The sequence below is a fragment of the Spermophilus citellus genome (assembly GCF_964194105.1).
Source record: "Spermophilus citellus genome assembly, chromosome: 2".
NCBI classification, from domain to species: domain Eukaryota; kingdom Metazoa; phylum Chordata; class Mammalia; order Rodentia; family Sciuridae; genus Spermophilus; species Spermophilus citellus.
Genome location: NC_138183.1, coordinates 81,096,351 through 81,111,727, shown reverse-complemented (window position 1 = coordinate 81,111,727; position 15,377 = coordinate 81,096,351). Strand labels below are relative to the sequence as shown.

The 15,377-nt window shown below is 38.6% G+C and overlaps 1 protein-coding gene across 1 annotated transcript in view; it reads left to right on the top strand.

Annotated features, from left to right (window-relative positions):
* Positions 1–2,187: 2,187 nt before the first annotated feature.
* LOC308641540 (centrosomal protein of 78 kDa-like) overlaps positions 2,188–15,377 on the top strand; it is a gene marked incomplete at its 3' end in the record, with an annotated part of 69,183 nt that continues 55,993 nt past the window's right edge. The window contains exons 1-3 of the mRNA XM_081280215.1: positions 2,188–2,559; positions 5,905–6,077; positions 6,173–6,245. Of these exons, the coding sequence (XP_081136341.1) occupies positions 2,307–2,559; positions 5,905–6,077; positions 6,173–6,245 (499 nt within the window). The 5' untranslated portion in view covers positions 2,188–2,306. The remainder of the gene's footprint in view (positions 2,560–5,904; positions 6,078–6,172; positions 6,246–15,377) is intronic.

Below are 15,377 nucleotides of genomic sequence, written 5' to 3'. Positions count from 1 at the left end.
ACCAACATGTAGAATAAGTAAGCAAGAGAAATGAAAATTGGAAATGATTTAAATTTTTTACTGACAGGAAAACAGACAAGTGAATTATTTATGTTCTTCTATGGGAATCCTCCATAGCAGGGAAAATGAATGAATTCAAGTTCTATGTATGGACATGGAAGAACCTAGCAATGGGAACAATGAAGCAGGCAAAAACATAGTAGAATGTTACATGCTATTTATTTACAAATGTAGCAGAAATGTAAAACTTGCAAGGATGAATAGCAAGTTCACAAAAGCAATTATCTCAGGGTCTGAGGGCACTGCAGTTGTGATCTGGAAGGCAGTTATACAGGGCTCTTCAACTAAAGTGGTAATGTTTTAGTTCAAGCTGGTTGTTGGATATATGAATGTTTATTTTAATTTGAGCATGTTGCATGACAAAGTCATCACTGTGGCCATATCTGAGGAATTTTAGAGGAATGTGTGTGCATGCATGCACATATGTGTGTTTGTGTGTGTGTGTGTGTGTTGGTAGTGGGTTGTAATATTCAGAAAGCAACAGATAGAAGAGGAACACTATAATGTCTAAGGCTTGACAGGAAGACTATCATTGGTCTAGAGAAGGGATAAAAATAGAGGTTTTGAAGACAATTATCAGGGTTCTTGTACTGACTGAGCTGTATACCACTTAACATCTCTGTTCCCCAGTGCCCTCATTTGTAAACTGTATTTACAAACTACAAAGCATATTCCTTGAGGAGATGATAGGAAAAATAAATAATTTCATACTTATTGCCTAAAAATAATGCCTAGGACATAGTACTAATTATCAGAGTTAGCCATCATCATCATCATCAATACAAATGTAGTGATTCAATGTAAATACAATAAAATACTGAGTTTATGTAACAGTTTACAATTTGCCAACAATTATGTGGGCCAAATAGAAACTACAGAAATTAAGGGTTATTTGTAGAAATTGATAGAGGCATAAAAGATTTAATGGATGACAATGCACTATTCATATATTCCTTATTGAGTAAGTCTCTGTCCTGACTACTCCAAGCACAGACACTTTCCTCAGGAGTTCAGGCTTTTTGTTTGTTTTAAAAAACTGACAGACTGTATGTTTATTTTCCCAGAGTTCATTTTGTTTCTGTCAAAAGTAATGCATTTTATATACAATTAAATGTTCCAATAAAAAAAATAAACGAGCATATGATTCTGAATTTTCCTACTGATAGTGAACGGTTTATTTTCAATAACTATTACACTGAACATAATTGTAACTTTTAAAAAGGACTCTTGAAAATAAATTATCTGCTTTCTGTGACACAGAAGTCACCCACAAGTACACATTTGCATTTTAACATAACTAACATTAAAAACTAATATTAATTCAAAATGATAACTAAGTTAAATACTAGCTTTATCTGCTCCAAAGAGAAGACAGAAAACAAAACTGAAGCCATTTGATTTACATGTGGATTTACATGTGGATTTGAGCAGCTTCTCAATTTTTTCTACTGACAGAGTATGGTTGACTTCCAGGAATTGAAAACTTTTTAATAATTTACCCAAGGACTAGACCCTGGTTTATTCTTTTTTTTTTTTTTTGGGGGGGGGGGGTTACCCAGGATTGAACTCAGGGGCACTCGACCACTGAGCCACATCCCCAGCCCTATTTTGGATTTTACTTAGAACAGGGTCTCACTTTGTTGCTTACCACCTCCCTTCTGAGAAGCTGGCTTTGAACTTTGGATGCTCCTGCCTCAGCCTCCAGAGCCGTTGGGATTACAGGCCTGTGTCACTGCGCCCGGCAGGACTAGATCACGTTTTAAAAATGCGTTGCTACATCCATTTCATATATTTATTCAGATTAATCAGTAAACTTTTTATGCAAACTCCACATTACACCCATCTACTATTTCTGGGCTTGGCCAGCCTCCCCGGCTTAAGGCCCCGCCCCTTTGGAAGGCGCAGTCTGCGTGTGGACGCAGCAAGCGCGCTGACGTCTACGCGCACCACCCGCGCCAGAACCCGCCCTCAGGCTTGAACCGCGGTCCCGCGCTGCAGACGTTGATGAGGCTGACGCCAACGGCGCTAACGGCTACGGCCGCAGAGCGGGAGGCAGCGCGGGAAGGCAGCGTCGAGGAGCTGGCCTAGCCTGGGAGCCCTGGCCGTGCTCTTCGGGGCTGAGCCGCTGCTGCTGCGCACAGTGCGGGGCCGCAGCCGCCCGGCGGTGGGAGCTGGAGAGGCTGGGCGAGATCTGGGGCCCCTGGTGGGTGCGGGAGTGGTCTCTGTGGCCGGGATAGCCTCTGGCCATGATCGATTCCGTGAAACTGCGCCGGGACAGCGCAGCGGACTTCTTCTCGCACTATGAGTACCTGTGCGCGCTGCAGGACTCGGTACCTTTGCCCGCCGTGCGCACCTGCCTCCGCGAGGGCGTTTTGGACTTCAATGCCCACCGCCTGCGGGTGGTGGACTGGGCACCCCTCCTGAGCACCCTCAAGATTAATAAAGATCTGCCCGTGATCTCCATCAAGAGCTTCTTCCAGCCGTGGCTTGGTGAAACAGGTTTGTGCTCCTCGGTGGGTGCCTCGAAATGGGTTTTCAGATAGGTCCAAGGTGGAGCCTGGGCCCTAGAAGAGGCGCTTTGTGCTGGAGGATGTGTGCAGTACCAGCGAGGCGAACCTGGCAAGTTATTGAAGGTCTTAAGGTACCGAGTTCTCATCCGTAACTTGGGCTTAATAAGAAGACGGAGGATAAGTGATTGCAAGGATTCCCTGAGTTAATGATGTTTGTAGAATGCTTAGCACAGTTTGGGACGTCATTAAATCTTGGACAGTTGTTTCCTCTTTCATTCAATGTCTTTTTTTTTTTTTTTTTTTTTGCCTGATACAAAAAAGGTAAGCGATTAGGAAATTAATATATTCCAACCCTTTTCTTCATTAAAAAAGTGTGTATGTAAGAATTTTGTAAAGCCCTTTTCAACTATTAGCCACTTAGAGATATAGGGTAATTAGAATCCAGACCCTCCGATTATTCAGAAAACAGGTGAATGACTACATGTGACAAAATGTTATTCCTTCTAGTACTTTTCACATTATAGGGGCTCAAGTCATATTTTCTAAATTGACCTGAAAGAGGCTCACATCTTTCCATTAGTAACCATCAAATGAGTATAAAAGAGATTTTGTTAAAGATGGATGGGGAAAGTAAAGTGTAAATTTATGAATCCAGCCTAATCTGCTTCGTGGGATGTTTGTAGCTAGCTGGGATGCCCTTGTAGTTTTGCCCCCTTCAGGCAGTTGGCTGGGGGAGTGGGAGTGGTAAAGTTTTGGAGTGGGGACACTTGAGAATGATAAACTTGGCTCCCTGCAGGATATATTTAGGATGATCTGTTAGGCAAAGTGATTGCTCTTAATGCTTCTGTTCTTTGTTTCTCTTTATTTTTAATTTTTGCAGGTTTTGTATTTGTAAATTCACCATGTTTAATTTAACTCCCCTATCAGTATTTGTGGTGCTTTCATGTTCATTATGGACATATGCAAAGCAGCAAAAAAAAAAATTGTCACCCAACATATATGTTACTATCTCACTCTTAATACCTTTTTAATAAAGACAGATCTTGTTAAAAAAATTTTTTAAAAGTAGTATCATATAACAAAAGTGTACAGATATTAGAGGTGGCCTAGGGTTTGAATTCTGGAGCTTACATTCTATGTGATCTGAGGCAAATTACTTTTTGAACTACAATTCTTACAATTATAAAAAGTATTAAAACAACTCTAAGTGAGTTCTTAGTATTAAAGCAGGTCATGTGTAAAGTGTCCTGGTGGCACTACAATGAGCTTAGTGTGCCTCTGCCCCAAAGGTTCTCCCCTTCTACTGGGGGAGACAGCAAGTAAGCACAAGCATCTGGGTCAGTGCTGTGGAAGAAGTGAGCCCAGGTGCTGCAGAGCACAGAAGATTGAAGAGGGAGGTTCAAGGAAGACTTCTTAGAGGAGGTGCCATCCTTTTGAAGGATGTGTAGAACCCAGCCATATGACAGAAGGAAACAGTTTGTGCAGAGTTGGAAATAGAGAATATGGCAAACTGGGGTACAGAACTGAAATTTAGCGTTTGAGAAAGATCTGAGAGTTGAGACTGATGAAGGCCAAATAGATCAGATGTTCAGTGTTTATCCTGAAGGTTGTGGGGAACCAATGAAGGACGTTGAAATGGACTTTTGATTTAGGGCCCTACTATGTCCTCTATATGGAAGACAAATTAATGTTGGGAAAGAATTGTAATCTAACAGCCCAAATTAAGATAGGGAGAAGGGCTGGATTTTGAATGATGAGAATGGATGGGGCCTGGTGACTAGTTAGAATTTAGAATAGCATCTTTCCCTAAGACACAGGACAACTAGATTAGGTTGGGAAGAGAATCTTAGTTCATCTTTAATGTTTTAAGACAGCTTCCAGATTTGTCTCTGTTAGGTAGATCTAAACCCTAGATACAGATTTGGGCCTTGTGGAAAGACAGGCATGTGAAGATAGGAGAGGATCTAAGTTACCCACAAAGAAGATGGAGAAAATATTTGAAAGGCTTTCAACATTTTCTAAATGGATGGACTTGAGTTATGTTTATAAGCTGAGAGAAAGTAACCAGCTGAGAAGGAGAGTGTGGAGATCTTGGAGAGGAAGTGATTATGGATTTATTTCAAACCTGACTATTAGTCATATGCCTAGTCTTTTTCTAAGGTCTGAGGTTAGCACCATCCATGGTCTGCTCTGCAAGGACCATTCATCACACCCCTGACTGAAGTCACCTTATTCTCTGCATCTCATTCAGATGTTGAATGATTCTGCACCTCTGAAGGGACTTAACCACAGTAATAGCAGAAATCAAAATAAATGAAAAATGAGAGGGATCTTAAGAGTCAAAACTAGTATACTTGATTTTGCCAAATGCTTTATTCTCAGTGTAAGAAAAAACGTATTGTGGACCAATTTCTTTTCAGATATCCTTTGCTGAATCTTATTCCTCTCTCAAATCCAGTGGGTCTAGGTTTTAACCTCTTATATGTCACTTACTCAACCTTAATTACATTTTGCCTGTACTATTGCAGAAGCTCCTAGCTAGTTTTGCTGCCCCTGAACTCAGTTTCCCTTAATTCTTCTGCCTACTTCAGTTCAAGTGATCTTTCTAAGATGAAACCATATGCTTAAAAAAATGTTTAAAGTGACTCACAGGACCGCTGCAAATTGGTGGCACAACTTGTATTTTGTCAAAGGTACTGAAATCTGAGTTGTGTTCTGCCAAGCTTCATGGGGCTAGTTATGCATGAGGAAGGGGTATTTTTTTTTTTTTTAATTGAAAGCAGGTGCCTTTTTCTAATCCTTTTCTTTATCTAATTGGTCCTCTCACAGTGAGACACATATTTTCTGACATGCCAGGAACTCACCTAGTGTGTGGTAGCCCTAGTTCTCATCACTTGTGAGATAAAAGACAACGTTTTTCCAGGCTTGTTTCTGCCTCTTAAAATTTGCAGCTCTTCTCCTCAACCCCTGCAGAGTGTAGTCATTCCACCTGCAGCATTTACAGTGCTTTGCAGGGGTCAGGCATGGTTGCCTTTGCACATTCCACTTCCTCTTAGAAGAATACATTATCCACTCTAACTTACTTTCATCTTTCTGGGTTCAGTATCAGTATTTTCTCGAAGCTATCCCTTAGGTGCAATTTCTTTGCCATCTTAAAAACCTCTATGTATAAGGTTTGTGTTTCTGTACCTCAGGTGACTTTGAGTTCTTGTGTTTTTCCTTACAAGGATTTTTTAAGGATATGGTTCATGTCTGCGCCTTAATAGTGAACGAATGTTTTTAAATGATGAACTGTATCATTGATATTGCTAATTTTACAATAACTTTGCTTTAGGTTCTGACATAAACAAAGTTTGCAGAAGTCGCGTTCCTGCTATAAGATCCAAAGATGTGACCTTCCAGTTGTGTAAAGCTCTTAAAGGCTGTCTAAGTGTATCAAGTATGCTGAAGAACCTGGAGTTAAATGGACTAATTCTGAGAGAGAGGGATTTAATTATTTTAACAAAGGTAAGCCTTCTTCAGTGTGGCCTGCAAACGTTTCATAGTTGTTTTGTAGGGGGAAATACTCAATAAATTTTTTTAACTCTTTTCCTCTAATAAAGGGATTGAATAAATCGACTTCGTTGGTGCACCTGTCTCTTGCAAACTGTCCAATTGGAGATGGAGGTTTAGAAAGTGAGTTTAAATCTTGTTTAACTTTTGACCCATCAGACTGGTCTCATGTTTGCCTATATGCCATATTAATCCCTGTCTGGTTTTATATTAATACCCTTTTCTGGCTGCTGCCTCTGTCTGAGCTACCTCCTGTGCCTCTTTATATCTTGATCCATTATCACTTCTACCCTTAAAGCTTATCATGTTGATTACTCTCTGAAGTAACTTTACTAAAGGATGTGTTAAGCCACAAACCACACAAACCTCTTCTGTCTGGTATTCTGTTTTTTGTGTTTATTCATCTTTTAGGGTTTTCCTTTTAAGAAATATTTATGGGAATGGCAATAGCAAAATGTAAAGAGGAAAAAAATCATTATTTTTAAATGGCATCTATAATGCAGTCTTAATGCACTGTGTGGTGTGTGCTAAAATAGAAAATATATGCTAAGTGCTATGGGAGCATATAAAAGGTCAGTGAACTCTTTGGCCAGGAGAGGGCTGGTCATGGAGATAATTACAAGAATTACATATGCTAACAAGAAAAGAAAACCATCACTAAGAAACTATAAATCTGCTAGGAGCCACAAGCAAATAATATGATGCATGGCACTTTGGGTCATAAGGTGACCCCAGCTAGCCATTGAGATGATATGATTATGTTAAGATTTACATTCATATGGAAATTGGACTGCTGCTGTTCACCTTGGCCTGCTAAGGGACTCATGTTATGGGACTCATGTTATGGGACTCCTGGAGAGTTCCCATTGGTTGGGGAAGGATAGTAGGAGGGAATTCCGGGGGAGGTCCGGGCCAGGGTTCTGGTAGACGCGACCACGTGGGTGGACCAGCTGGCTTGTCGGGCGCCTACTGGGATTGGCGGCATTTTCAAAATAAAGTTTTGTTCCTGCTTGAGTGGCTCCTGATTCTGTGCCCAGCCAGACTGCGGCATAAATCAAATCTTTCTTTGAGAATGAACTTTGGATTTCAACCTAGTCTATTTAAACTTTATACATGACTTATTAGTGATGATATTATTTGCATCCAACTTCCTTCTCTTTATCTGCATATCCATGATAGAAGTTCTAAGCAGGGATACAAGACTGGCAGCCTATGGAAAAATAAACAAATTTTAAAAATTCTGTGTTTGGTCCCTGAGCTATTCAAGAGTGGCAATTTATTAAAACATTGGTATGTGCACATGGTATCATTTGTTCAGGAGATTTCAGTAACAACCTGTTTTTGAAACTCAGGTGTCTTGAAGTTTAGGGAAAGGCATAAAATAAGAATATGGAAGTATACAAGTTTTTTTCTCTCTTTAGATCTTTGATAAGTGCATACAATAAACTTTAAGGCTTTTTAGTCCTTTAATGATCCAATTAATTACTATATTTTATTGTTTTAATATTTTCCTGTGGTTTCCTTGTTTTGCACATTTTTCACCATTATTTCACATCAGTGTATTTCAAGACCTGAGATTCAGGTACAAGTTATTGAAATTATTACATTTTAAACAATGCTTTAGTAATATATTGGAATCTGGCATAATATTGTTTATTTTATTAATTTATGTTCACATATTTATTGATATAAATTAGAATTTGTAGTTTATATATACAATTAATATAAACAACCTATATATCTATATATAATATAAAATGCATTTATAAATATTCATATATTGAAGGCATATTTATTTCTAGTACATATAAAAGTTATGTATTTTTAGTCTATATGTATATACATAAAACATTCATTTTCAGTATGTGTATAGTCAAATATTTTCTATTGGCATTTGAAATGAAATTTTAGTGTTTCATTCTGTTTTTCTTCTAAAATGATCAGTGTAATTGATTAAATAATCAGTATTCATCTTATTCTGAAGGAAATGAATATTTTCTGCTTTTACCTGATAGGGTCTATTAGCGTATTTAGGATTTAGAAAATGGAGAAGTTGCAGGAAGTGCCTAGAATGAAAATCTTAACTCCCTGAAAACACCAGAACTCAGAAGCAATGTAGTGACAATTATCTGGCTCTAGCCCAAAGAAAACAGGTTTTAATATATAAATTCTAATCTGGTCTTGTTTTCTTGGTATCCACACAAAACCAAGATAATATTTTTTACTTCACTCATAACCACTCAAAATGTGCTCTTATACCATACAGAAATTAAAGAACTTTTCTTATTTGATTTTGAGAATCTGAGTTCTGTGGAAATAGTCTGAAAAAAGGGAAGAAAACAAATGTCTTTAAAGTGATGAGTGTAGGTCTAACTTAATGCTAATTTTTGTCATATACAAAAGAAAAAAATGTTAACATTTCTTTAACATAAATCTATTAACATGGCACATGTAGGAGGCAATTAATAAATCAAGTTATGCATAGGCTTCATATTGTGTAAAACTCAGGTCATGGGTACTTAGAAAATCTATTAAAAAATAATACCCATTTACACAAAATTTGTTTGCAATTCTTAGGGGGTGAGGGTCAAGAAGAAACTTTAAATTAAAAATTCTAATTTGTAGGTTATCATTTCTTTTTTATTTATTAGAGAAGTCTTAGGTAAGGACATTTATTACAATTATGTTCTTTTGCAATGCTATATGACTTTCCTTATTAAGTTTTCTTTGTTATATCAACATTTATTTGTATGATTATTTTATGCCTTGACTGTAAGCTCTGTGGGAACAGAAATGTCCTTATTCCTCATGATAAACACATGAGTTCCTGGTACATCACACAAATATTGGTTGAAGGAATCAATGCATAAGCATGGATTCAACATTGGACATAGAAGTTAGAGAGGATAACATTATGTGTGCTAGTTGTCAGGGCAAGTTTCATGGAAAATGAGTCACTAGCCCAAGTCATATTGAGTACCTATTGTAGGTAAGGCCTTGGGCTGGGCATGGGTGGGATATGTAGAATTTGTTTTTGAAAGGTAGAAAGTATTGGTAGTCACAGTGGTAGAGAAGAGGCATCTTAGGTGGGGGCAAAGAGCAAGAATAGTGGTGTGGATTAATAAGTGGATGAAAAAACTAGTTCCCCTGGCGGGTGATGAATAATTGCAGAAAACATGATGTAGCTATTTTTTGAACCATTTTGATACGGGTATTGTTTTTTTTTTTTTTTTTTTTTTTCCCATAAGCAGATCTTGTGCTGAGGATTTGTAAGCAAATGAATTCTGAAGGAAGAGTTCTCAGATGAAATGAGTGAGAGAGTAAAGAGAAGGGGAAGAAACAAAGCATAGGTGAAGTCTCAGTGTCAAACTGATCCTGCCAGGAACTTCTCAAGTGAAATACACCTGAGTATGTCCAGACCAAGGTAAGGGAGCCAGATGATCATGCTCCTGTGTTCAAGACAGGCATTAACTAAGTGCGCTCCTAGGGAATGTAAACTTCCAGACCTTTCCTGTTTTCTCTGAAGGGGCAGTGACAAAGTAGTTCTAGTAGCTCAAGTACTATCATTAGAAGAGAGTAGCAGTTGTTTCTGTCCATTGTATGTTAGAAGCATTTGAGAAGTTTTGAAAGAAAAAATAATGATTGGGCTCCATCCCAGATGAATTAATTCAGAATTTCTTTATGTAAAGACTGGACATCAACAAAGGATTGATTATGGATTATGGATTCCGAGGTGAGGGTGTGTTAGGATGTGAGTGGCATTTTAGGGAGATAAATGCATAAGGATTTATGGCTAGTCTGAAGAAGAAAAAAACTGGTGGAGAAAATGGAATTTTAGCCAGAGGTGATGACTTGGACTGTGCTGGTGGCAAAGCAAATGGAAATAAAAAAACAAATGTGTGAGAGAGATTATGGAAACATCCAGGAGACTTAATAACTGATTGAATGTGAGAGCTTGAGGGGGTGGAGGAGTCAAAGATGGCTTGAAGATGTCCAGGCTGAAAGTCTGGCTTTGAAGCATGTCCTTTGAAGTACTACGATGCTCAGACTAGGTGGAAAATTATATCAGCATAGCCCTTTGACATTTTCAGTGGGAAAAAGGAGGATGCTTATTTTTAATGAGGAAGCTTCTCTCAGGGCCTAGACTATTCTTTTGTCAGAAATTAGAAATTCTATGAACACTTTCAGGCTTAAAGTGACTGTTTAAATCATATGCTTCTTAATGTAACAGAATAAAATTTATTTTATATGGCCTAAGAAATTTATTCCCAAGTAACTGTGAGTTTGTGTATTCAGAAAATGGTTTTCATAATTCTGTCATACTGTGTTGGTTTCAATATTCTAGTTGGAAGGGTTTCATTGCTTATTTCTACTATTAATATTGCTAAATATACAAATTTATAGCCATATATCTTTTTCTCTTAGTTATAAATTATAACCCTTGTCATAAGATATATTCCTAGATATATATTTAGCATTTTATGCTTTTTTAATGTGGTAAAGTGCTTCTAATGTTCATGGGGTAATAAAGACAATAACTTTTATTTTGACACAATAGTCATGCAAGTAATGGAAGTTTATATATTTTACTTCATTGTGTAATATTTCTTTGTAGGGGAAAAGCAAAAAAAATTGTCACATAACTACTAATGTCCCTCATTTAATATAATAGTTTCTCAGCAAATCACAGGAATAATCTGGTATGTTAGTGTCAAAGGACAAAATTATAACAATTTAGTTTGAAGATTTTAACTTTTTTTTTTTTTTTTTGATTCTAGAATTGGCAACACTTTATTGCATTAAGTAGAGTAAGTGTTCTAACAAGCTGAGCAGAAGAGGTTGAATTTATAGAATGGCTGAAACAAAGCAGAAGCAAAGAACAAAAATTGGATTGGTCATTTCTGACTTAATAGACAATAGAGGTCATTTCTGTTTGGAGGCCTGATGAAAGTCCTCAGGTCCTGGAGCAATGTGTGCTGATAGTGGTGGCAGTGGTAGTGATGGAGATGGCTGGGGTAGGGGAAGGGGAGTGATCTCAAGAGTTTGTATCTTCAGGCCCTGTAGTGGTGAGCAGCAGCAGACAGTAGAGTATGCACTTGCAGGTGGGGGGCAGTGGGCCTTGGTTGCTCAGGTCTTGAAAGAGGCACCTATTTCTGTGCTGGACCACCTGACCCCTATAGTTCAGGGCACTGCATGGATGGGGTCACATTTGCACAGCCAGCTATAGTTAGGTTCACAAAGTTACAAACTTTTGTTTGAGTGTGGGAGAATATTTGTGGAGCCCCAGTGATGGAGATATGTAGAGTTGTCTGTTGTCTGTTTCTTAGGGCATTGTGGACTCTTAATAGTAGCTCTGTTCTTAAGATTGCACTGTCCTATAGCAGTTTATTTTCTTTTTTTAAAATTTCTTACATATATTACAATAGTGGAGTGCATTATATTCATAATTATCCATTCACAGCACAATTTTTCGTAACTCTGTATATAAAGTATGTTCACACCAAATTATGCCATTATACATGAGCTCTCTTTTTTTTGTATTACAATTCTTAATACACCTTTATACCACAATTTATCATATCTCTGTTTGTATATAAGGTATGTTGACACCAAATTCACATTTCTGACAGTTTTTAAGGAGACAATGTGAGTTCCTTCTCTGAAGCAAAACTTCTGTGAAGACTCAACTCCTTCCCTCATTGGGCTCTAGGGGATCCTATGGGCTCTTATAATGACTGTGGAACTCTCCTGGAGCTTGGATTGTCAGCATTCAAGGGGATGAGTTCTGCTGGGACTCTCCTGTTTACCCTTTCCCTCACAACTGGTAATTTCCTTGACCAGGGAGCTGGGGTTGCAGCTGCCCTGTGCTTTGTTTCTTTCTCCATGCTGACATTCCAAGTATCTATATCCTATTAGGGTTTCACCTGCTATTCTGGTGCTCTCCCTAAACAGCTCACCTTGAAATTCAGCTATTCATTTGTTGTTATTTGTAAAGAAGGTGAGTGTTGAGCACTTCTGTCTGGCTACCTTATAATAGGTCATCCACTTCTATTTCATTTATTGAATTCTTTTATTTTAGGATTTCTCTTTAGTTCTTGTTTATTTATAATCTTTATCTCTGCTGAATTTTTCATGCAGATTATGGATTGTTTTCTTTTTTTTTAATTGATTATTTAAAGCATTACATAGCTCATGATATATCATCTTTCATACATTTGACTCAAATTGTGTTTTGAACTCCCATTTTCACCCCAAATACAGATTGCAGAATCACATCTGTTACATATTCACATTTTTACATAATGCCATATTAGTGACTGTTGTATTAGGAAAGGTAGCAGGATTGTTTTCTTAATTTCATTGAATTGTGTATTTGTATTCTCTTCCACCTTTTTGAGTTTCCTTAAAATCATTATTTTGAATTCTCTTCCAGGAAATTTGTCATTTTTCTTTTCTTTTGGGTCTGTTGCTAGACTATGCTCTTTTGAATGTGGCATGTTACCTTGTTTTTCATGTTTCTTGTGTCTCTATGTTGATATTTGTAATAACTGATATGGTAGATGAGTTGCCTAAACCAATTTTAAAGGGTGGTTTCTATTCACCCATGCTAGGTCCTGAAAAGTAATCAATAGCCCTGCCCACCAACCCTAAACCCTACCCATCCATCTTTGGTTGCTGGAAAGTAGCCAGGCAGCCTTTTCTCAGTGAATCAGCCCACGAAGGCCCCTGGGATGCAGACAGACAGCCCTATCTACACACAAGTAAAAGACTTGCCCTGGAGATCTGTGCAAGGATATTGACTGGATAGGTACATTGGCTTTGGTTCCATTTGGGTACAGTAGTTATATGTCTGTGTAGCTGTTTCTGCTATAATCACTGTTGGCAATTTCTGCAGGTGTCTCAATGGCCTAGGCTGCATGGATTTGTGAGATTGCTCCAGCTGCTGGGATGGGTTTGCTGGTGTCTTTTGATATGATGTGTATGGCTGCAGGTGTGGGGCACCTGTCTGCTTCCATAGTTCATGTGGGGAAGAACCCGTGCAGATGAGATGCTGCTGGCACAGTAGTAGATGTGGGGAAACTGTCAAATTTCTGAGGGTTGTCTGTGGGTGAGACCACTCTAATGTACCCAGGTAGGCTTGATATATTGTGCCTGGTAGTAAGGATTATATGCCTATTACTGTTTGAGGGCTGCTTAGGTGCCTCTGTGGTCCAAACTACACAGGCTGGGCTGCTCAGTTGCTTCCTAAGGTTACAAGAGGGATTGGGCAGGGCAACCTGTTTTCTTGGGTCTTGGCTGGCAGACCTTAGGACAGGTTGTCGGCTTGCTTCTCAGGGCCACAGGAGAGTGGGCCAGGGTTCCCAACTGTTTCCTAGAAATCTTAGAGGCCTCAACTGCTCAAGGTGAGTTTCTCAGCTTCTTCCCAGGGCCAGGTATATGTGAATAGGGCTGTCTGTCTGCATCCCAGGGGCCTTGGTGGGCTGATTCACTCAGAACAGGCTGCCTGGCTGCTTTCTAGCATCCAAAGATGGATGGGTAGGGTTTGGGGTTGGGGGGCAGGGCTACTGGTTACTTTTCAGGATGTAGCATGGGTGAATAGGGCTACTTTTCTGTTTCTCTGGGTCCTTGATGGACCCAGTGTTTCAGGGTGGGTTGTTTGTTTTACCAAGCCAAGGGTGGGTAGAGGGGACTACCTGTTTCCCAGGAGCCACAGCAGGCCAAGCTTCTCAGGGTGGTTTCCCAGGTGATTCTTGGGACTGTGGGAAGGCAGGCAGGGCCACCTGGCTAGTTCATAGGGCTACGTTGACCAAGTTGCTGGGGGCAGCTACATCTGCTACTGTAGGTAGATCTCAATATGGTGCTTGAATGGGAGAGGGCATAACATGGGCTAAGCTCTTTCTCTGGGGTAAAACAGTATTATAGATTTCCTATCAGCACACCAAACGAGGCTTAGGGCCTGAGGACTGCAGAATTCTCTAGCAGAAAACACTTAAGATTTCTGTGGGATTAATGTCAACTTCTGGGGGCCTCCTGCTTACCATTTCCCTAACAAGCAGAGTCCCTCTTCAGTGTTTCAGGCTGATCTCTAAAGAGATGGGATGTTGGATGCTGTGTGCTTAATTCCATTCTTCATAAGGCCATCATTTGTTTCTATGCTTTGGGATATCCCTGCTGCATCCTTACTGCACTGTGGTGCTCTTCCTCAAACACTCTAGTGGAGCAGCTGTTTCTTTCCTTCCCGCTCCTCTTCCTTTCCCTTCCCCTCCCTTCCCTTCCTTTCCCTCCTTTCATCCTTTCTTTTCCTTTCCTTCTCTCTCTCTCTGCATGTGTATTGACAGCTGTGTCAGACATTGCTAGTCAGACATCTTGCTGATATCACTTTTAACTGTTTCAGATAATAATGTTTGAGCCTTGTTCTCATTGTGGTAGAAGCTGTGGGTATCCATGGTTTCCTAATGCAGGAATCATTAAATTTTCTTTTTGCTTAAACTAGTCCAACCTCCACAAATTGCAATCGCCAAAGAGTTTTTGTCATCAATTATTCTTTAGGTCCCAGGTTTCTTCTGTCTGTATGACTGGATGAAATTTTGATTGAGAATTTCATACTTTTCATGTAATTCTGATAATCACTTTTATAGAATTTCATTTCAAATATGGTTTAATGTTTATTTATAAAACAAAAAGCCCCATGAGCTCTATCAAAGTATTTCATTAATGAGTGTTGAAGTTATTCCCCTTAGTTACATTATCTGTCTACCTATTAATCTAACTTTACTTTTTGGTGTGCAAATTGAGAGTAATGGGGAAAACATAAAGTCAGAAAGATTTTGGAAATAGACATAGTTCCAAAGTATTTTATGTTGATTAAAGGAAACAACCAAAAAGATTTGATGTTCTGGGTGCTGAAGCTTGGGTTTTGGAGAAAAATCTTTTTTTTAGAACTATATGATATATAAATTCCCATATATATATGAATTTAAATATTTTAAAACCCCATGAATATAATTTTCTTAAATTAAATACATGCACACGCGCGCACATACACACAGCACATACTTTTTAGTAATGATTGAAGTTGTCCTATTAGAAAGAAATAGATATTCATTTTAGGAAATAGAGAAAAATGTTCTTTCACATATTTATTTAGCATTCATTATATTGGAGACATACTCAAAATATAGCAATGAATAACACAGATGTATTGTGTGTTCTTGAGGAGATTAAGTTTTAGCAGCATAAAAAGAAAACAAAAGT